The sequence below is a fragment of the Kwoniella pini genome, chromosome 1 (assembly GCF_000512605.2).
Source record: "Kwoniella pini CBS 10737 chromosome 1, complete sequence".
Classification (NCBI taxonomy): Eukaryota; Fungi; Basidiomycota; class Tremellomycetes; order Tremellales; family Cryptococcaceae; genus Kwoniella; species Kwoniella pini.
Genome location: NC_091716.1, coordinates 2706043 through 2721473, shown reverse-complemented (window position 1 = coordinate 2721473; position 15431 = coordinate 2706043). Strand labels below are relative to the sequence as shown.

Below are 15431 nucleotides of genomic sequence, written 5' to 3'. Positions count from 1 at the left end.
AAAGTACCTTACATTGCATTGCGTACATGAACTATTATTCATAAGAATATGCCATACAATATATATTCAGAACCAAATTATTCATTTTAAAACCTTCTCGAATTGATAAAACCAACAAATATATAGAAAAATGTTTAATCAAAATCCACCTATTCTTTTTTTATCCTTTTTCTTTTTTTTTAATTTATCTTTTTCTCTTCCACCATAAGGACCTCTTTCAATTTGAGTATTTATAAAAGAAATATTTTCTTCTTCTTCTTCTTCATTATTTTGACTTGATTCATTATTAATCATCATATTCGTATTATTAAAAGAAAGAGGAGGTGAAGATCTAGATTCAATTAAAATTGGAGGTAAATTTTTTTCATTTTGAAATAAATTATTTGAAAAATTTGAAAACTTTTTATTTAAATCAAAAAACTGATTTGTCAATGAATTAGAATTTGAAAAATTAACTTGAGATTGAGAAGGTAAAGAAGGAAGAGGTTTTATAATTCTTGATTTTGATAAATCAATTTCATTTATTGTTGAAATTTCAGAATTTAAATTTTCTTTTTTAAATGATTTCCATTTAAAATTTAAAGGATTTTCACCTAATTTCCAATCTACTAATAAATTTTTAATTGTTAAATCATCTTGTAAATTTCCTTTGACCATAATAATATCATTTCCCGCATTTTCTCCTTCTTCCATCATTGGTTTAGGCTGTAAAAATCCAAATTTGATTTCAGGAGGTTCGTTATCTTTTAAACTCAATCCAGCGGCTCTAGTGAATAAATCATCAGATTCGTTAGACTCATCACTGATTTGTGCATCTAGATTAGGTAAAGTAATTGAATCGGAAGATACGATTGTTCGTGATAAGCTTAAATCCAATGACAATTGAGCGATATCTTCTTTTTTGGTATTTGGGAAAGCAGCCTTTAAGGATTCGAATATATTGGCAGGTGAAAGGGCATCCTTCTCTTGATCGTCTTTCGTACTGAGGAGGGGTCGAGCCTCACTGAATATTGGCAAGTTATGATTCAATGACGTGATGACTGGTAGATGTCTTGCCAAATCTACGACTGTGAGGTCTGCCAAAGTCGCAGTTGGAGCCTGCGGGTGAATGGATAATGGAGTAAGAAGGTGAGACTGTAAGTCTGTAGGTTCATGATAGGCTGCTTCTCGAGCTAGATCGGAACTATAAAGGTCATGTCAGGCTGATTCAGACGCTCTAAAGTATACAGAATATGACTTACGCCGTCATAAGATGTTCAAAAGGAGCATCTAGCTCTCTGATATACTGCTCGAATTGGTCCGGATGAAAATACACATCCTCTTCAACAATCTTGGTAGGCTCATTGATTTCTGAAAGACCAAATGTCAGACCAGATTTCATGCTTCATTGACCCAACAGAAAAACTAAAACATACCGATCCAAGCCCATCTTAGATCCAGCTCTCTTCCTTTCTTAACCTTTTCTTCGTCTTTACCTCGATCCGCGAACTTACTGACATGTTCATCCCAGTGCACTTTTATCTCCGCGATCGACGTTCCTTGATGCCTGGTCAATCGCAAGTTTGCAAATTGAGAAGAGGAGATAGGGACCGAGTGCACCGCACCATCAAGTGTGAGACCTAGCAAACTTCTGTGATGGCGTATAGATGCCGGCGAGAAAGGCAGTATCGATCCGAGGGTTTTTACAGGCAAGGTAAGACTGTAAGGTGTCGAAAGAGATCTGAACGTTCCAGACTTCGTATGAGGGAATATCATTATATGTTGCTGATCGGAAGAATAGAGGATCGTACACGAGTCTGTTGCATAGCAAGGTCAGCTGCTTTGCAGACACTTGAAAAAGAAGCATCTAGCTCACCTTTGTTGGTCAATCCAGGTATCACTCCAATTTCCATGTCAGACGAGAGCCCAAGATCATGTTTCCAGCTGATGATGGGTGTACCCATCTTACTCTCGTCCACCCAAATCACTTCATAATTGGTGCAGAGTGCTGTGTAATGAGATTTCCGTTGTAAAGCCGTTTTGTCACATGAAATGAATTGTCGGTCTCCGCCCTGCAAAGACAGCACGCTTGTCGAGGGATGGGATGGATCCTTCAGGCATTGTATTTAGCATTACTTTTCATTTTCACCTACCAGCATGCGAACTTACATCCAGGTCGATCACTACCAACTCATTGGATGACACTACTAGAGCTGTACCAGCTTTACTACCAAAAGCAATCCTGTAAAATTGATCTTTGGCGTTTGAAAATTTCCCCCTTATTTTCCGTCTGTATTTCAGATATGTTCCATCAGCTCACGTATGGAGAAACCCATCAATTAAATATCTAGACATACAAATTCCAAGCCTTCTCTATCCTTCCAGCGCGATTATCTTTCTCTTCCCACCATAACCATACACCACCGCACTCATCAACAACCAATATTCTCGACCATATGGTCGGATCTAACGCAACGTCAACATGCCGTCTGCCTTCCGTGTCCTCATAACTCAGACTAGCTGTTCGTTGCGATAAGATAGGAGGTTGAGAGCTTGGTGGGACATATGTATGATCCGGAATAAGGTTGAGTAAGTGGGTTGTAGATTGTAAGCGGATTAACAGGGAGGTCGCCTCGCCTAGTTTGGTTATTAGATATAAGCTCTCATGAAATGATATGATTGCATGAGCTAAAATAATGGGCGCAGACATACGATCTATCCTTGAGCTTGAAACCACAGGGGAAGACACGATTTGTAAAATCGGAGTGGGAAATCGTTCAACAACTCTGTGCGTGGGTATGAATCTGATCTTGTTACGAGGATCCACTTTCCGATTAGTGGCAGGTAAAAATGGACTAATATCTATTTTTCTTATCAGATAATCGAATCATTTGGGGCTGACAATGTATGAAACTCGCTTACTCAGATGATGTCCTACTTCACCAACTGGAAAAGCTAATAAAGTCTTGGCTATTCTGGCTCGAGGATTATGTATGATAGCTAATTTCGAACCATCGTATATTCCTCTGTCAACCTGAGGTAAAGCTCGCTGCTTTGATGTGTGCGATGGTCCTGCTTGATTCAAGTTATCAGGATCGAGGATGGATACTAAAGCTTCGCGAAGACCGTATCTTTCATAAGGTGAACAGATTGATTCGATGTATTTTGTCTATACAAAAGGATGTCATCAATCAGCACAGGTGCGTCGATCAACTCGGAACAGGAGTCTTTTTGTATCAAGGTAAAGCAGAGGTGATAGTAGAATAGGATTGCTTACAGAGGAGTCAATCAGATCTGTTGTCGTCAGCTCTACGGATCCCTTGTCGACAACTCGAGTAGGTGGAAACAAGCAGGTAGCTTCTTGGCCTGCTATATAGCGTAGATCTAGTCCCTGTTTGTCAATACTAGTATATGGTAGAATCCGTTTGTATTGTACGTACCTTCTCTATCTTCATTTGCCCAAATCCACTCCCATCCTTTCTTACCCTTTTCCAAAACCACGCCTCCATGTCGTCCGAAGTCCAAAACAGGTCCGCCCTGCCCAGCTTCCGAATGTACAGGTACATTGTGATCTTCGTTGACATTGGACTGATCTATCACTTCACCGTTGGAGTCCCTACGTAAACGTCGACCATGTCGTTTTGAGCGTGGTAAGGGTAATTGCTCGACTGATGAAGGGAAGGTCATGGTGATTGGCCGATTCTTTTATTATCTGACCACAACATGTGTATTGTGCGCCAGGCGTCCTTAGCATTCGCTTGATCTACAATACCTTGTAATTGACTGTACTTTTCACAACAGTGGAGTTCCCTTTATTAGATATGCGATATAATGTAGAAAGAGTAATATATCGTTATTGACTAAGATGCTGAAAAGATGTCAACATTGATTTTTGATGTTCTCGAATGGATATTTCCGCCGGAAACGCACCTTCAATTGTCAATGATCGTCAATCGAGTGAATTTAACGATATTCAAAAGACTCCATGTATGTATTCACTGCAACCTTGTCGCTGGGCCGACAATCGTGCCAAAGGTTCGGTAAATGACACGATCATGTCATCCCTTTCTCAGAGTAAGCTTCAATCTTGGCGGACCCTAAACACATAAAAGCAGCTTGTAGAAAAGGGAGGTATTTCAGGATTAAAAAGCAATCAAGGATGACGATCAAAACGAAACACTGCACTATTGCTGTTTCACATACAGTTGGAAATGCATCAGGCAATGCATTAAATAGTAAAGCTTCTAATCGATTCTGTGCCAACACAAGGAAAAGGCCGAGAATCACAAGATGACAAGCTTTGTCAAAGGAAGATTTGATGGTGATCAATGCGGCATAATGCGTTCCTTTGAGTGAACATTCTAAACATTCTACAACAACCTGCAATCACGATATAACTATATACTACTAAAGATATATAAAAGCACAGCTTCTCCCACTTTTCTGATTTCATTTCCTCCTTTCCTCCTTGATCTACATATCATCCCCCTTTCCTCTTCATCTTATTCATTCATTCATTCATTCACTCACAACCGCCTTAGTAAAACCCCTTTAACCAGCTATATCAAAGATTTCCAAGTCTCAAATCAGATATCCATTGCACACTCTTACCACTATACCATTATTTCACAAACATACTTTCTCCTATACAACAGATTGACTGAGAATGGCACATTTGGCCAGACTACTGGCTCTTCTCCCTCTTCTAGGGGGTGTTGTACAAGCTGCTACCAAGGATGAATGGCGATCTAGATCTATCTACCAGTACGTCGACAACAGCTTACGGATAAATGAGATAAGAATAAGCTGATCCTGTTCTAGATTAATCACCGACCGATTTGCTGGTGGTGGTCAATGCGAGTTGGGTTCTAGGAGTTACTGTGGTGGTACTTGGCGTTCCGTTATTGATAAACTGGACTACATCCAGGGAATGGGTTTCGATGCTGTCTGGATATCTCCTACTGCTTTAGGTATTGAAGGCCAGACGAAGTATGGGGAGAATTACCATGTGAGTGACACCGTCTTTAATATATCGCAAAACAAATATCCCAGACAACTGTGAGTTGCAACTGACTGATGCGTCGTACTCATGTTGTAGGGTTACTGGACAGTCGACCCTACTCAGCTTAATCCTCATTTTGGTACATCCGACGACCTCAAAGCTTTATCCGATGCTCTCCACTCAAAAGGAATGTACTTAATGGTTGACATAGCTATAAACGCATTAGCAGCTACAGATTATCATATTGACGCTCAGACTCTCGCTTTTGATAACGATGGGAAAATGCTTTTCAAGGATCCAGCGAATTATCACGATAGATGTAATATCAAATGGGGAGATCATCAATCTGAAGAGATTCGTTGGCTCGTCACTGGTGGAGACGATAATGATGTTGCTCTTTTAGACTTGGCTACTGAGACTCCGGCTGTAGCTGACAAGCTGAAACAATGGGTGCCCGGTTACGTCAAAGAGTATGGAATTGACGGTTTTAGACTTGATGCATCAAAACATCTTGGAAAGGGATTCCAACATGATTTTTGTAAAGCAGCAGGAATCTTCTGTATAGGTGAAGTTGCGGGGGATAGCACCGAGTGAGTCCAGCTCATGATTTTATGGGCATATCATGATGCTGACTTGATACAAATGACAGATACGCGGGAACATACCAAGGCGACGATGGAATTGACTCTGTCTTTGGCTTCGGTAAGCAGGCCTACTCTTGATGAGACAGTTTCCGGAGCTGACACGAATGGTTCCCAGGTATGCTCTATGGCGCCGCAGCAGTATTTGCAGGCGGAAAGACAATGCCAACTCTCCGACATTACATTAATGCAGCAGCCACTTCGTACTCTGACCCTTCAGTTATCGGTCCATTCTTGGATAATCAAGATTTACCCCGATTTAACTCACGAACAGGCGACAAGTCTCTCGCATACAACGCTATTGTTTCGAGTTTCCTATATGGCGGTATTCCAACTGTATACTACGGTTTAGAACAGGATATTGCTGATGGTCCATACGATCCCAATAATCGAGAAGCACTTTGGAACTATAATAACTACAATACCGCAGGAGACACTTACAAGCGAATTGCCAATCTCAACAAGATTAGAGATTTCCTTGGTTTCAAGGGCAGTTTCTCGACTTCCGTTGCCACCGTATTGAAGATCCAAGATCAAGATATCGCCCTTCAGAGAGAAGATGCCTTGATTGTCCTTACGAACGTAAGTTCCCTGCTTTCCCGCACAACCCAGGGTCGAAAGACTGATTGTTCGTGTTTTTGCACATCGTAGAGAGGCTCTTCCGGTTCTGGTACTTGGTCAATCAGCGGAACCAAGTTTGGTAATAACGCCGATGTTGTTGAGTAAGTAATCATCTTCCATGTCAGTGAGGTGTGCTGACTACTGTATCACAATTCAGCTTGCTTTCGTGCGGAACAGCCAAGACAGATGCGTCAGGAAGTATGTCAATAACATGGTCAACCGGTCAACCTTTCGTGAGTGTTCATTTCATGGAGCACTACCGACTCGTCAACAAGCATTGACCACTCCACTCAACTCAGGTCTTCGTCTCATCCCAAATCGCTTCGGAAGGAGGATTTTGCGGAGCCACTGCCTCATCTAACGCAGGAAACGCCTTGATCGCTGATCCAGATACTCCCTTGAATGCTACTGGCAACCCAGGCCCGACTGACTCGGATATCGTAGAGCCTACAGCTACAAAGTCCCAGTCCAACTCTGCTCAAGTCACTTCTATCGGTACTGTAGCTTCCGGACAATCCACCATCACCAGTCCTGACGCTACCTCAACTGCTCAAACAGCTTCTAATACTGCTTCAGCGTCTGCAGCTAAAGGTAGTGAAGCCTCAAGCGGGGCATGCAAGAGGTCAAGGAAGAGAAATGGAACCGGTAAGCGACATCACGACCATCTTTAAACCCGACCCCGTTTCACGCTTTGTAATATGACTTTTTTTCAATCATTTCGCTCCTTTTGACATTCATTCCATTATTTCAACCACACATTTGGACGATCGATCTTATTCCGATATGCATTCTATCCACTACTTGCCGAACTGCATACTAATCAGTGATATACTTACAGTTATCTTCAGTCTGATTATTGGATCTATGGCTTTGCTTATATGATTGAAGGCTGGACGGATGAAATACTGATATATGGCTGAATATCCTGAAGAGGTCTTTGGCTATTGAGCTTGAGATACTGGTTATTCTATCTGTGCTTTCATCTGTTTATATATATATATGATTGGGTTATATGCATCGTATGGACTCTAAATTCATCGGATTGTGAAAGAAAGGATGGATTATGCCCATATCCTAATGACGTGGATATAATTCCGGTGACTTCCGCTTTATCAACTCATCTCAACTCTCATTGTGACAAGTTGCGGATGAAGGCAAGCGAATGAAAGTTGATACATTTAACGTATATTTAGCAAATAGAATACCTACAAATAACTCATAAAAGGTAAACAAGATAAGATGGCTGTGAGTACATTTTGAGATTGTAAAGAATTCAGATTCGAATTTGATGAAGCTGATTTGTAATATTTAGTCTGGTTTCGGTTATACAGGTGGTAAGTTATTTAATTTCGAATATATTTAAATATTGGATTATGTCGTTGCGTTACAAAAGGAGATTATCATTGGATATTTATTTTAATGTGGGCTCGTAAATCAATAAAAGATTCTGGAAAAAGATGTGGATGAAATTGATCATATATTCAAATATGATTAAATAATAGAATTTAATATGAAATTCAATTATTGTAGGAATAATTATTTCGATGATATCTAAAAAAGGAAATAAGATATAGATTAAAGGGATAATAATTGATATCAAATAAGAATATAAAAACAGGGAACAATATCAATGCTAATTTTACTTGATATTATAATTTAAATAGGTCGAACAAGGTGTTTTCCACTTTGGCAAGAATTTTCAAAGGTAAGTCAATAATTATTGTGAAATGTTAAAATGTTAATCATCGCTTTGTTGATTCATATCTTCCCCACTCGATCGACATTTCAACTTCTCTCAACTCCCCTGTCTGCCTATCATCTCAATAAACACTCTCAATTGTCCCCATCATGAAAATCACGCCAAATAGTGTTATGCAAGTGCAGATAAACCTGTAGATTGTGTTTCCCAAAAGGATGATTATATGGAATGTTTACATCATACCAAAGAGGTGAGCTTCAGTCTTTTTCTTTTCTCTTCGTAGGATGGGGAAGCGAAGTACAATTCAGACCAGTAAGGAAAGATGAGAGAGCATGGAAATATAAAAAAAGAGACGAAAATTAGAAGAACAAAGATTTCGTTGTGGATGATTCTATGGGGAATTGAATAAGAAGAAATAACCATACAAGAAGGGTCGGAAAACTTGCGGTAGAAGCAGCGAGGCTAAGAAGGATCGCCTTGAAGCCGAAGGGGTTTGGGGTTTAAGCTGATTCATTGTTTTGTTCCCTACAATCTTCTAATTTTGGTCAACAATCAATATACTATTTCTTTCATACATCCCCTCACTTTCATTGTATTCCTCCTCTACACGACCTGTTTTCCTCACATATTATACGGATCACATCAAATTACACCTCGATTATCACCTTTGTCAGATCGCCCGAGCTAAAGAAATTAAATCGCATTTTGTTCAAACTCAAATTTCCGAATCTTCTGATGCTCGAAAAGCAGCTGAAAAAGCAGCTACAGGAGTAATAGTATCTTTGGGATTAGTAAAAGAGGAAGAAGGTCAATGAGATTTGTTTGAATTTTTAAAGTTTTTTTTTATTAAATTGTATGCATGATTCCTAATTTTTTGATTAATACTTTCACAAAAATTTATGAAATAGGTAATGATTTATTTTAATATTTTACATTTATAAAGTATATCAATTTAAGAAATCAAATTGTTCCTATCCTTTCATTCAAATTTAAATTTTCCCAATTTAATTTAAGTGAATAATCAATTTTTGATAATCCTAATTCATTTAAAATTTCAAAATCATCTTCTTTTCCATAATTTAATTCAATTTCATTAAAAACTTTAATAAATTTTATAATACCAAATCCTAAAGATTGAAATAATTTAATTGAAGGTATATTTTTTAATCCTATTTTTACAACTAAATTTAAAGGTTTAAATGAAAGATTTTGAATTAAATATTTTAAACTAAAAACAATTAAAAATTTTGATCAGCAAAAAAAAAAAAATTAAGATATGAGGAGGTTCTGGTGAAAAAATTATTTCACAATAATTGTATAGCTTCTCTTGCGTATCCTTTTCTACGATCTTCTTTAGCTATTTTAAAAGTATTCAACTTAATTTAACATACATTTTATATAACCAAAAAAAAACTTACATGCTATCATAATTTCACATTCACCTTTACCTTTTATTCCATCTGGTAAAAATAAATTAACATCTCCTATCATTTTACATTTTTTAATTTCTTCTAAAGTTAAATTTTTATTTAATAATGAATTATTAATTTCTTTTCGAGCAAGAATGATAAATGTAAGTTCTAAAAAAAATGGAACAAAGTAACTTTATCAGGAAATAATTTAAAATTAAAAATATGAAAATTAAATTAGATTTACTATCTTCATCAAGATGCCATTTACCTATTATCCATCAGACGGATAGATTACAATAGCTTATTATCATTTGATAATGATTTAGACAATTTTATCATAAACTCACATTGCATTTCTAATTCTTCTTCAAGAGTTAATGGTTCTGAAGCTGTTAATTCTAATAATTCTGGTGATTTCATCCATTCATGATATGTCTAAATCAGAATGTTATAATCAAAATGCAATCCGGAACTAGAATTAGTGGTAATAAGTCAAGCTTACTGAAACATGCTCAACACTATTGTGAGTATAGATATGGTCAGTACATGAGATAGGAAATTTGGTTAATAAATTAAATCCGACGGACCGATATGGAACTAATATCACTCGATCACCAAATATTACAGTATTTTCATTTAGTCGCATCTTAATCCCAATGGTCTGTTTGCTATGATGATTTCTACTGTATATCACTCAAGTTGAATTTCGAGATATACAGGAATGATGGATATTTGTTGATCATCCTGGCTCTGATTATAACCGGGTTTTGATAGCATTGATTGGAGAAATCAATGACGTGGCATTGTTTTACATTGATGTTTAGTGGAGGTCCGCTCACGCGTTGATGTCTTGTCGTCAGCGTTGTCAATTGTCCATCTACTTCCTACTTGAATTAAAGGGGTAGTTAATTTAGCATTACCTCGATTTCGTCCAGAAAATCTTATATCATCAATACCACAGGAATAGCCGAGTGGAACGTCACAGCAGATATAGTCGTAAAATCACCTATAATAGAAGTCCTTTCAACACTAGTCGCTTCCCCGAGTAATCTTTCAACATGACATCCATAGGTACCGGTTACGATTTATCAGTATCGACTTATTCGCCTGATGGAAGGTTGTTCCAGGTACGTAGATCACACATATTCATCCTCATAAGTAGTCGGGTGACTGACTTATTATATAGGTCGAATACGCAAATAAAGCTGTTGAAGCTGCTGGGTATGTCGCATATTCTGTTACAGAGCTATAATTCTGCTAATTCATTCACCTTTGTTCACTTTGCTCTTCGTTGCAACCCATCACTACTTTCTTTCGGTACGTGTTCAATAAATCATGACCATATCTAACTCTACCGCAAATCATCCATACACTTCTACCTTACTCAACCGTACAGAGTCGCAATCGGTTTAAGATGTTCAGATGGAGTTGTTCTCGGTGTTGAAAGACTGCTACATTCTAAACTATTAGTCAAAGGTGCAAATCGACGAATAGCATCATTAGATGAACATATAGGAATTGCAAGTGCTGGATTATTAGCAGATGGAAAACATTTATCGAGGAGAGGAAGGGAAGAAGCATCAAGTTTTAGGGAGAATTATAATAGTCCTGTATCTGTTCAAGTGAGTCTGATGTACTCGGTCTACTCTGAGCTGAACTGCCTAAGATCTCATCCGCAATTCTGTGTTCGAAAACAACTGATAAGCTCTGTGTTATAGATCCTCGCTGATCGAATTTCAGCTTACCTTCAAGCTTATACATGCTACGGATCAGTTCGACCATTCGGTTTATCATCCATAATTGGAGGTGTAGATAAAACTGGACCGAAATTATTCTGTATTGAACCTTCAGGTGTATATTACGGCTATAGAGCAGTCGCTTCTGGTAAAGGAAAAGCATTAGCTAAAACTGAATTGGAAAAAATCGTTAATAAAGCAATTGTAAATGGACAAGAAGGTGGTATAACGTGTAGAGAAGCTATCGATGAAGTTGCTAGAATGTAAGCTGGCGTTTCTCCCTCCCATTTTTCGCTTTTTATAAGTCAATCAAAATCTGTTGCAATCGCAATTGCGCAATTGACACAATAGTCAAATAGTATAGATTGCTAATATACTCATACATCTATAGTATATACCTCGTTCATGACGATAATAAAGACAAAGATTTCGAATTGGAGTTGACTTGGATTTGTCAAGAAAGTGGGAATAAACATGCTCTCGTTCCTGAGGATCTGTTGAAAGCTGCTGAAGAGAAAGCCAAGGCTGCATTGGAAGAAGGTATGGAAGAGGATTAGGTATGAGATTTATGAATGTGTATAGATAATAATATTTATGAGCAAATGAGATCAATGTGCATAATATCCATCTAAGGAGCTGCCTGAGCTTCCGCTTTCGTATGCTTGATACACTTAACTCTCAGTACATGATATTGTAGTCTTACATCGAAACTTGCAGAGCTGCGTCAGACAACTCGACTTCGTGAGCAAATATATACTAGTATACGCGGTAATGACCGATAAGATAAGCGATATAGCTTCGATCCAAGCTCCGTTCCATTCTATTTGTATAATCTATGATGAACTGTACATACTCTTTAATCAAAACCGTCAAGTCTGACAAAGCATACGATCATTGCTATTCACGAAGATATCAATAAGAATCACATGTTGCATGAATCGTCAATTGGAAGATCATCATTGATCAAATTAACCTTTCACAATTACATGTAAATAAACGATTCAAATGTAAAACACACCAGCCGAGATTACACAGTATAATAGGTACAGTACATTGTTTCACCAATGATCACGCATAAATCGTAGTAAAAGGGGGATGGCTCGTGCATATATGGTTTAACACTGACATCATTGTGAATTAATACATATTGAATATGGTAATGTAAATGACATTATTGATTTAGTCAAATAGATACTCCTTCTTCTTACCAAATGACACTTTACTATTGATTGGCAGATTGATTGTAGCTTTCTATAAGCTTTATTTCAGCTCACAAGAAGAGCGTAATTAGAACATATAGGGATTTTCAAACTAAGGAAACGATGGATTTCGATATAATACCCGTGTGTACACAATTCCACCACATACACTTGTTGATGAACCGTCGTTGAGGTTGCCTCATGCTCACTTCTGTACTTGTGTAGTACGAAGACATAAAATGGGGTCAAAGGTTAGGAGCAGGATCATTCGGATCAGTATATAAAGGTAAATTTAGGCTAATGTTGAAACGAATTCACGGTGTATTGATCAGCTATTCACTGCCAATCATTTGATAGGATCATATTTGGGTATAGATATAGCTATAAAAGAAGTTTTACCTTCAACCGAATATGATGTGAGGCTAGTCTTTATACTTAGGATTACTGTTCAGATTATGACACTAACAGCATTCAATTGACCAGGTACATAAATACTTTGAAAGGGAATGGCGTATAATGAGAGAATGTAGACATCCTAACATTGTACTATTTTTGGGATTATCAAAAGCACCAGGAGAGGATGGAAGAGTTTTGTAAGCATATACCAGTCTTTTTAATATCTTTTCACTTTTCAATTTCAAACATTTCATCGTATTATTTTGAGTTTTACATTCAATTCTTCACTAACTTTCTCATATTTCAGTATAATATCAGAATTTGTACCTAGAGGAAATTTACGTCAATATATCTTATCATCTCATCCTTTCCCTTGGAGATTAAGATTATCTTTCGCAACGGATGTGGCAAGAGCTGTAGCATACTTACATGCTAGGCAGGCGAGGAATACCAATCTTCTAATTCTGTAATAAATTCATAGCTCACAAATATGTTATCTCAGTGTATACATCGAGACTTGAAAGGCGAGAATCTGTTAATCACTTCGAATGAAAGGGTTAAAGTTACAGATTTTGGATTTGCTAGAATCGCTTCCAGGAACGCAGAGGAAATGAGAAGGATGACATATTGTGGAACAGATGTGAGATGATCTTGATTCAATCTATCAACATTTTTTCCCATCATGTCACTTATTTGAATGATATTATGGACGTAGGGATACATGAGTCCTGAAATTATCAATGGATTAGAATTTGATCTACCTACAGATGTTTTCAGTTTAGGTATGATTTTCATAGAAATCATATCCCGTAAATTGGTTGATTCAAGAACATATACAGTAAGTGAATATACAATTTTTTGTTTCAACTTTCATTGTAACTTAAAAAAGAAAAATTGATATTAGCGAAAAGCACCTCATTTCATTCCTGATTCATTTGAAGTTGAACGTCGAGCTTCACCAGGATGTCCTTCAACTTTAATAAAGCTAGCATTGGAATGTACAAAAGAAGATCCTTTAAAACGACCTATTATGTCAGAAGTTTTAATAAGATTAAGAGAAATTGAATTAGAAGTATTATCAAGAATGGATAATACTTCTTCAGAACATGTTGGTTCAATTAAATTATCTCATAGAATTGGAAAAAGGGCAATGCCAATTTTTGATGGTGGAGATATTAATAATTTAAATGAAGATGTGGATGAAAAAGATCTAAAAGATGAAGAAGAAGAAGTTTTAAGAAAATTAGCTGAAATTAATTTAGATATTTCAGGTAAAGGTGCTTCTTCTTTAACTTGTAGTAGTGGTTCCAATTCAGAACTCTTACAAGAAGAAGATAGAAATGATAACGAAAAATGGAGAACTGCAAGATGGAATGATCTTGGTTTTACAGATACTACAAGTGTTTTAACTTTTAAGACTGCAAGTAGTGATGTGAAAGGTGAGTCGATGGTATTTCGTTACAACCACAAGAAAAAGCAACAACAGCTAATAAGCAGTAATGGTTGTGAACAAACAGGCCAAGAACCCCTTTTACATACTTCTGACAGCGGCTCATCGTTCGGTTCAACAGGGACTCGAACAGGTCAAGGATGGTCTAGCTTCATGAATCCCATCGGAGGTGAACCTGTTCAAACCGCTTCAACCTTGAGAGCTGCAACTCCAGGTCCGATGTGCTCTTCAATATCGGATGATTCGAAATGCGAGGAAGAAACAGGATCAACAATGACTATCAAAGGCAATTCAAATTCGACTACATGTTATCCGGCCGAAAATCCAAATTCTATTGCTATCAAATCGACCCATACATCCGTCATAAGTAGTATCAAAGATGTGTCAGAGCAGGACCATATCAATACTGAATCAAACAAATCTGCTTCGATATCGGAAAATATCCCTTCTTTGCCTGACCTAATCACACCTATTAAACGAAAGGATCAACAGCAAGTAAATATTACTAACTCACCTATCAAACTTACACTCGATAATCATACAAAAATCATACCAACTAGTTCCTTAGCTACACATAGATTCACTTTAGTAGATAAAGACAACGTACCTCTAATAAATGGTAAAAAAGCTTTATCTTCAAATTGTAAGTCTTCCCTTCTCAAATCAAAAATACTATTCAAATCTCTATTTTCATTGTATATATTCAATAAAGTTCAAAATAGAAAGCTGAATACAATCTTGTCATTGTGGTTTGATAGTTACTTCTACATTCGCTTTTGCTTTTTTACCTCGTTCTTTAGCTTCTTATCCTTCTCCTAAAAAAGATGAACAAGGTGGAAAATGTGCTGTTTGCTCGAAAAAAATGGGTGCTAGAGCAGGTTTACAATGTGATGATTGTCATTGTGAGTATACATATTCGTTTCACTAAATTGTAGAATGAAGCAAATGATAACCTAATTTTTGATGATTTAGTAATTGTTCATGTTAAATGTTCTCACAATGCACCGCGAAATTGTACGGGTGGGGATGGTAAAATTCATTGATCTAAATATAATTGTAAATTCAATCTCCATTTTCTCAATCTTTTAATTTGTAATATCAGGATGCCTGTGCGTATTTAAGAATTGTAAATCAGTCATATTATATACATCTCACTTATCATCAAACAAGTGTAACAATTATCTATCGCATGAACATGACTTGTCTGCCTGGCGTTTACTTTTACTTACGCATACATTATTAACCTATCACATGCTTTTCACTACTCCCTAAAAGTTACTTCATTGTGAAGTATAA

At 37.0% G+C, this 15431-nt stretch overlaps 5 protein-coding genes across 5 annotated transcripts; 3 read left to right on the top strand and 2 right to left on the bottom strand.

Moving 5' to 3' along the window:
* Positions 1–138: 138 nt before the first annotated feature.
* I206_101037 (uncharacterized protein) lies at positions 139–3666 on the bottom strand (the record flags this gene model as incomplete). Its single annotated transcript, XM_070202321.1, has 10 exons — positions 139–1183; positions 1242–1350; positions 1416–1796; positions 1856–2090; positions 2149–2269; positions 2337–2616; positions 2692–2841; positions 2902–3148; positions 3257–3363; positions 3420–3666. The coding sequence occupies 10 exons, from the start codon at positions 3664–3666 to the stop codon at positions 139–141; spliced, it is 2922 nt and encodes a 973-aa protein (XP_070058422.1).
* Positions 3667–4645: 979 nt separating this feature from the next.
* Positions 4646–6914, top strand: I206_101036 (uncharacterized protein; the record flags this gene model as incomplete). Its single annotated transcript, XM_019152070.1, has 8 exons — positions 4646–4743; positions 4801–4987; positions 5078–5571; positions 5631–5683; positions 5741–6204; positions 6274–6344; positions 6401–6476; positions 6543–6914. 8 exons carry the CDS (start codon positions 4646–4648, stop codon positions 6912–6914), a joined length of 1815 nt encoding a protein of 604 aa, XP_019014208.1.
* A 1988-nt stretch (positions 6915–8902) lies between these two features.
* Positions 8903–10000, bottom strand: I206_101035 (uncharacterized protein; the record flags this gene model as incomplete). The annotated part of the gene is made up of 7 exons (XM_019152071.1): positions 8903–9170; positions 9251–9299; positions 9361–9522; positions 9599–9622; positions 9702–9789; positions 9857–9872; positions 9942–10000. 7 exons carry the CDS (start codon positions 9998–10000, stop codon positions 8903–8905), a joined length of 666 nt encoding a protein of 221 aa, XP_019014209.1.
* Positions 10001–10412: 412 nt separating this feature from the next.
* On the top strand, positions 10413–11647 carry I206_101034 (uncharacterized protein; the record flags this gene model as incomplete). The annotated part of the gene is made up of 5 exons (XM_019152072.1): positions 10413–10481; positions 10541–10575; positions 10751–10976; positions 11073–11353; positions 11482–11647. 5 exons carry the CDS (start codon positions 10413–10415, stop codon positions 11645–11647), a joined length of 777 nt encoding a protein of 258 aa, XP_019014210.1.
* Positions 11648–12412: 765 nt separating this feature from the next.
* On the top strand, positions 12413–15178 carry I206_101033 (uncharacterized protein; the record flags this gene model as incomplete). Its single annotated transcript, XM_070202320.1, has 11 exons — positions 12413–12433; positions 12515–12575; positions 12647–12705; positions 12773–12882; positions 12993–13125; positions 13188–13325; positions 13401–13523; positions 13590–14124; positions 14203–14778; positions 14894–15037; positions 15108–15178. 11 exons carry the CDS (start codon positions 12413–12415, stop codon positions 15176–15178), a joined length of 1971 nt encoding a protein of 656 aa, XP_070058421.1.
* Between the last annotated feature and the right edge of the window lie 253 nt (positions 15179–15431).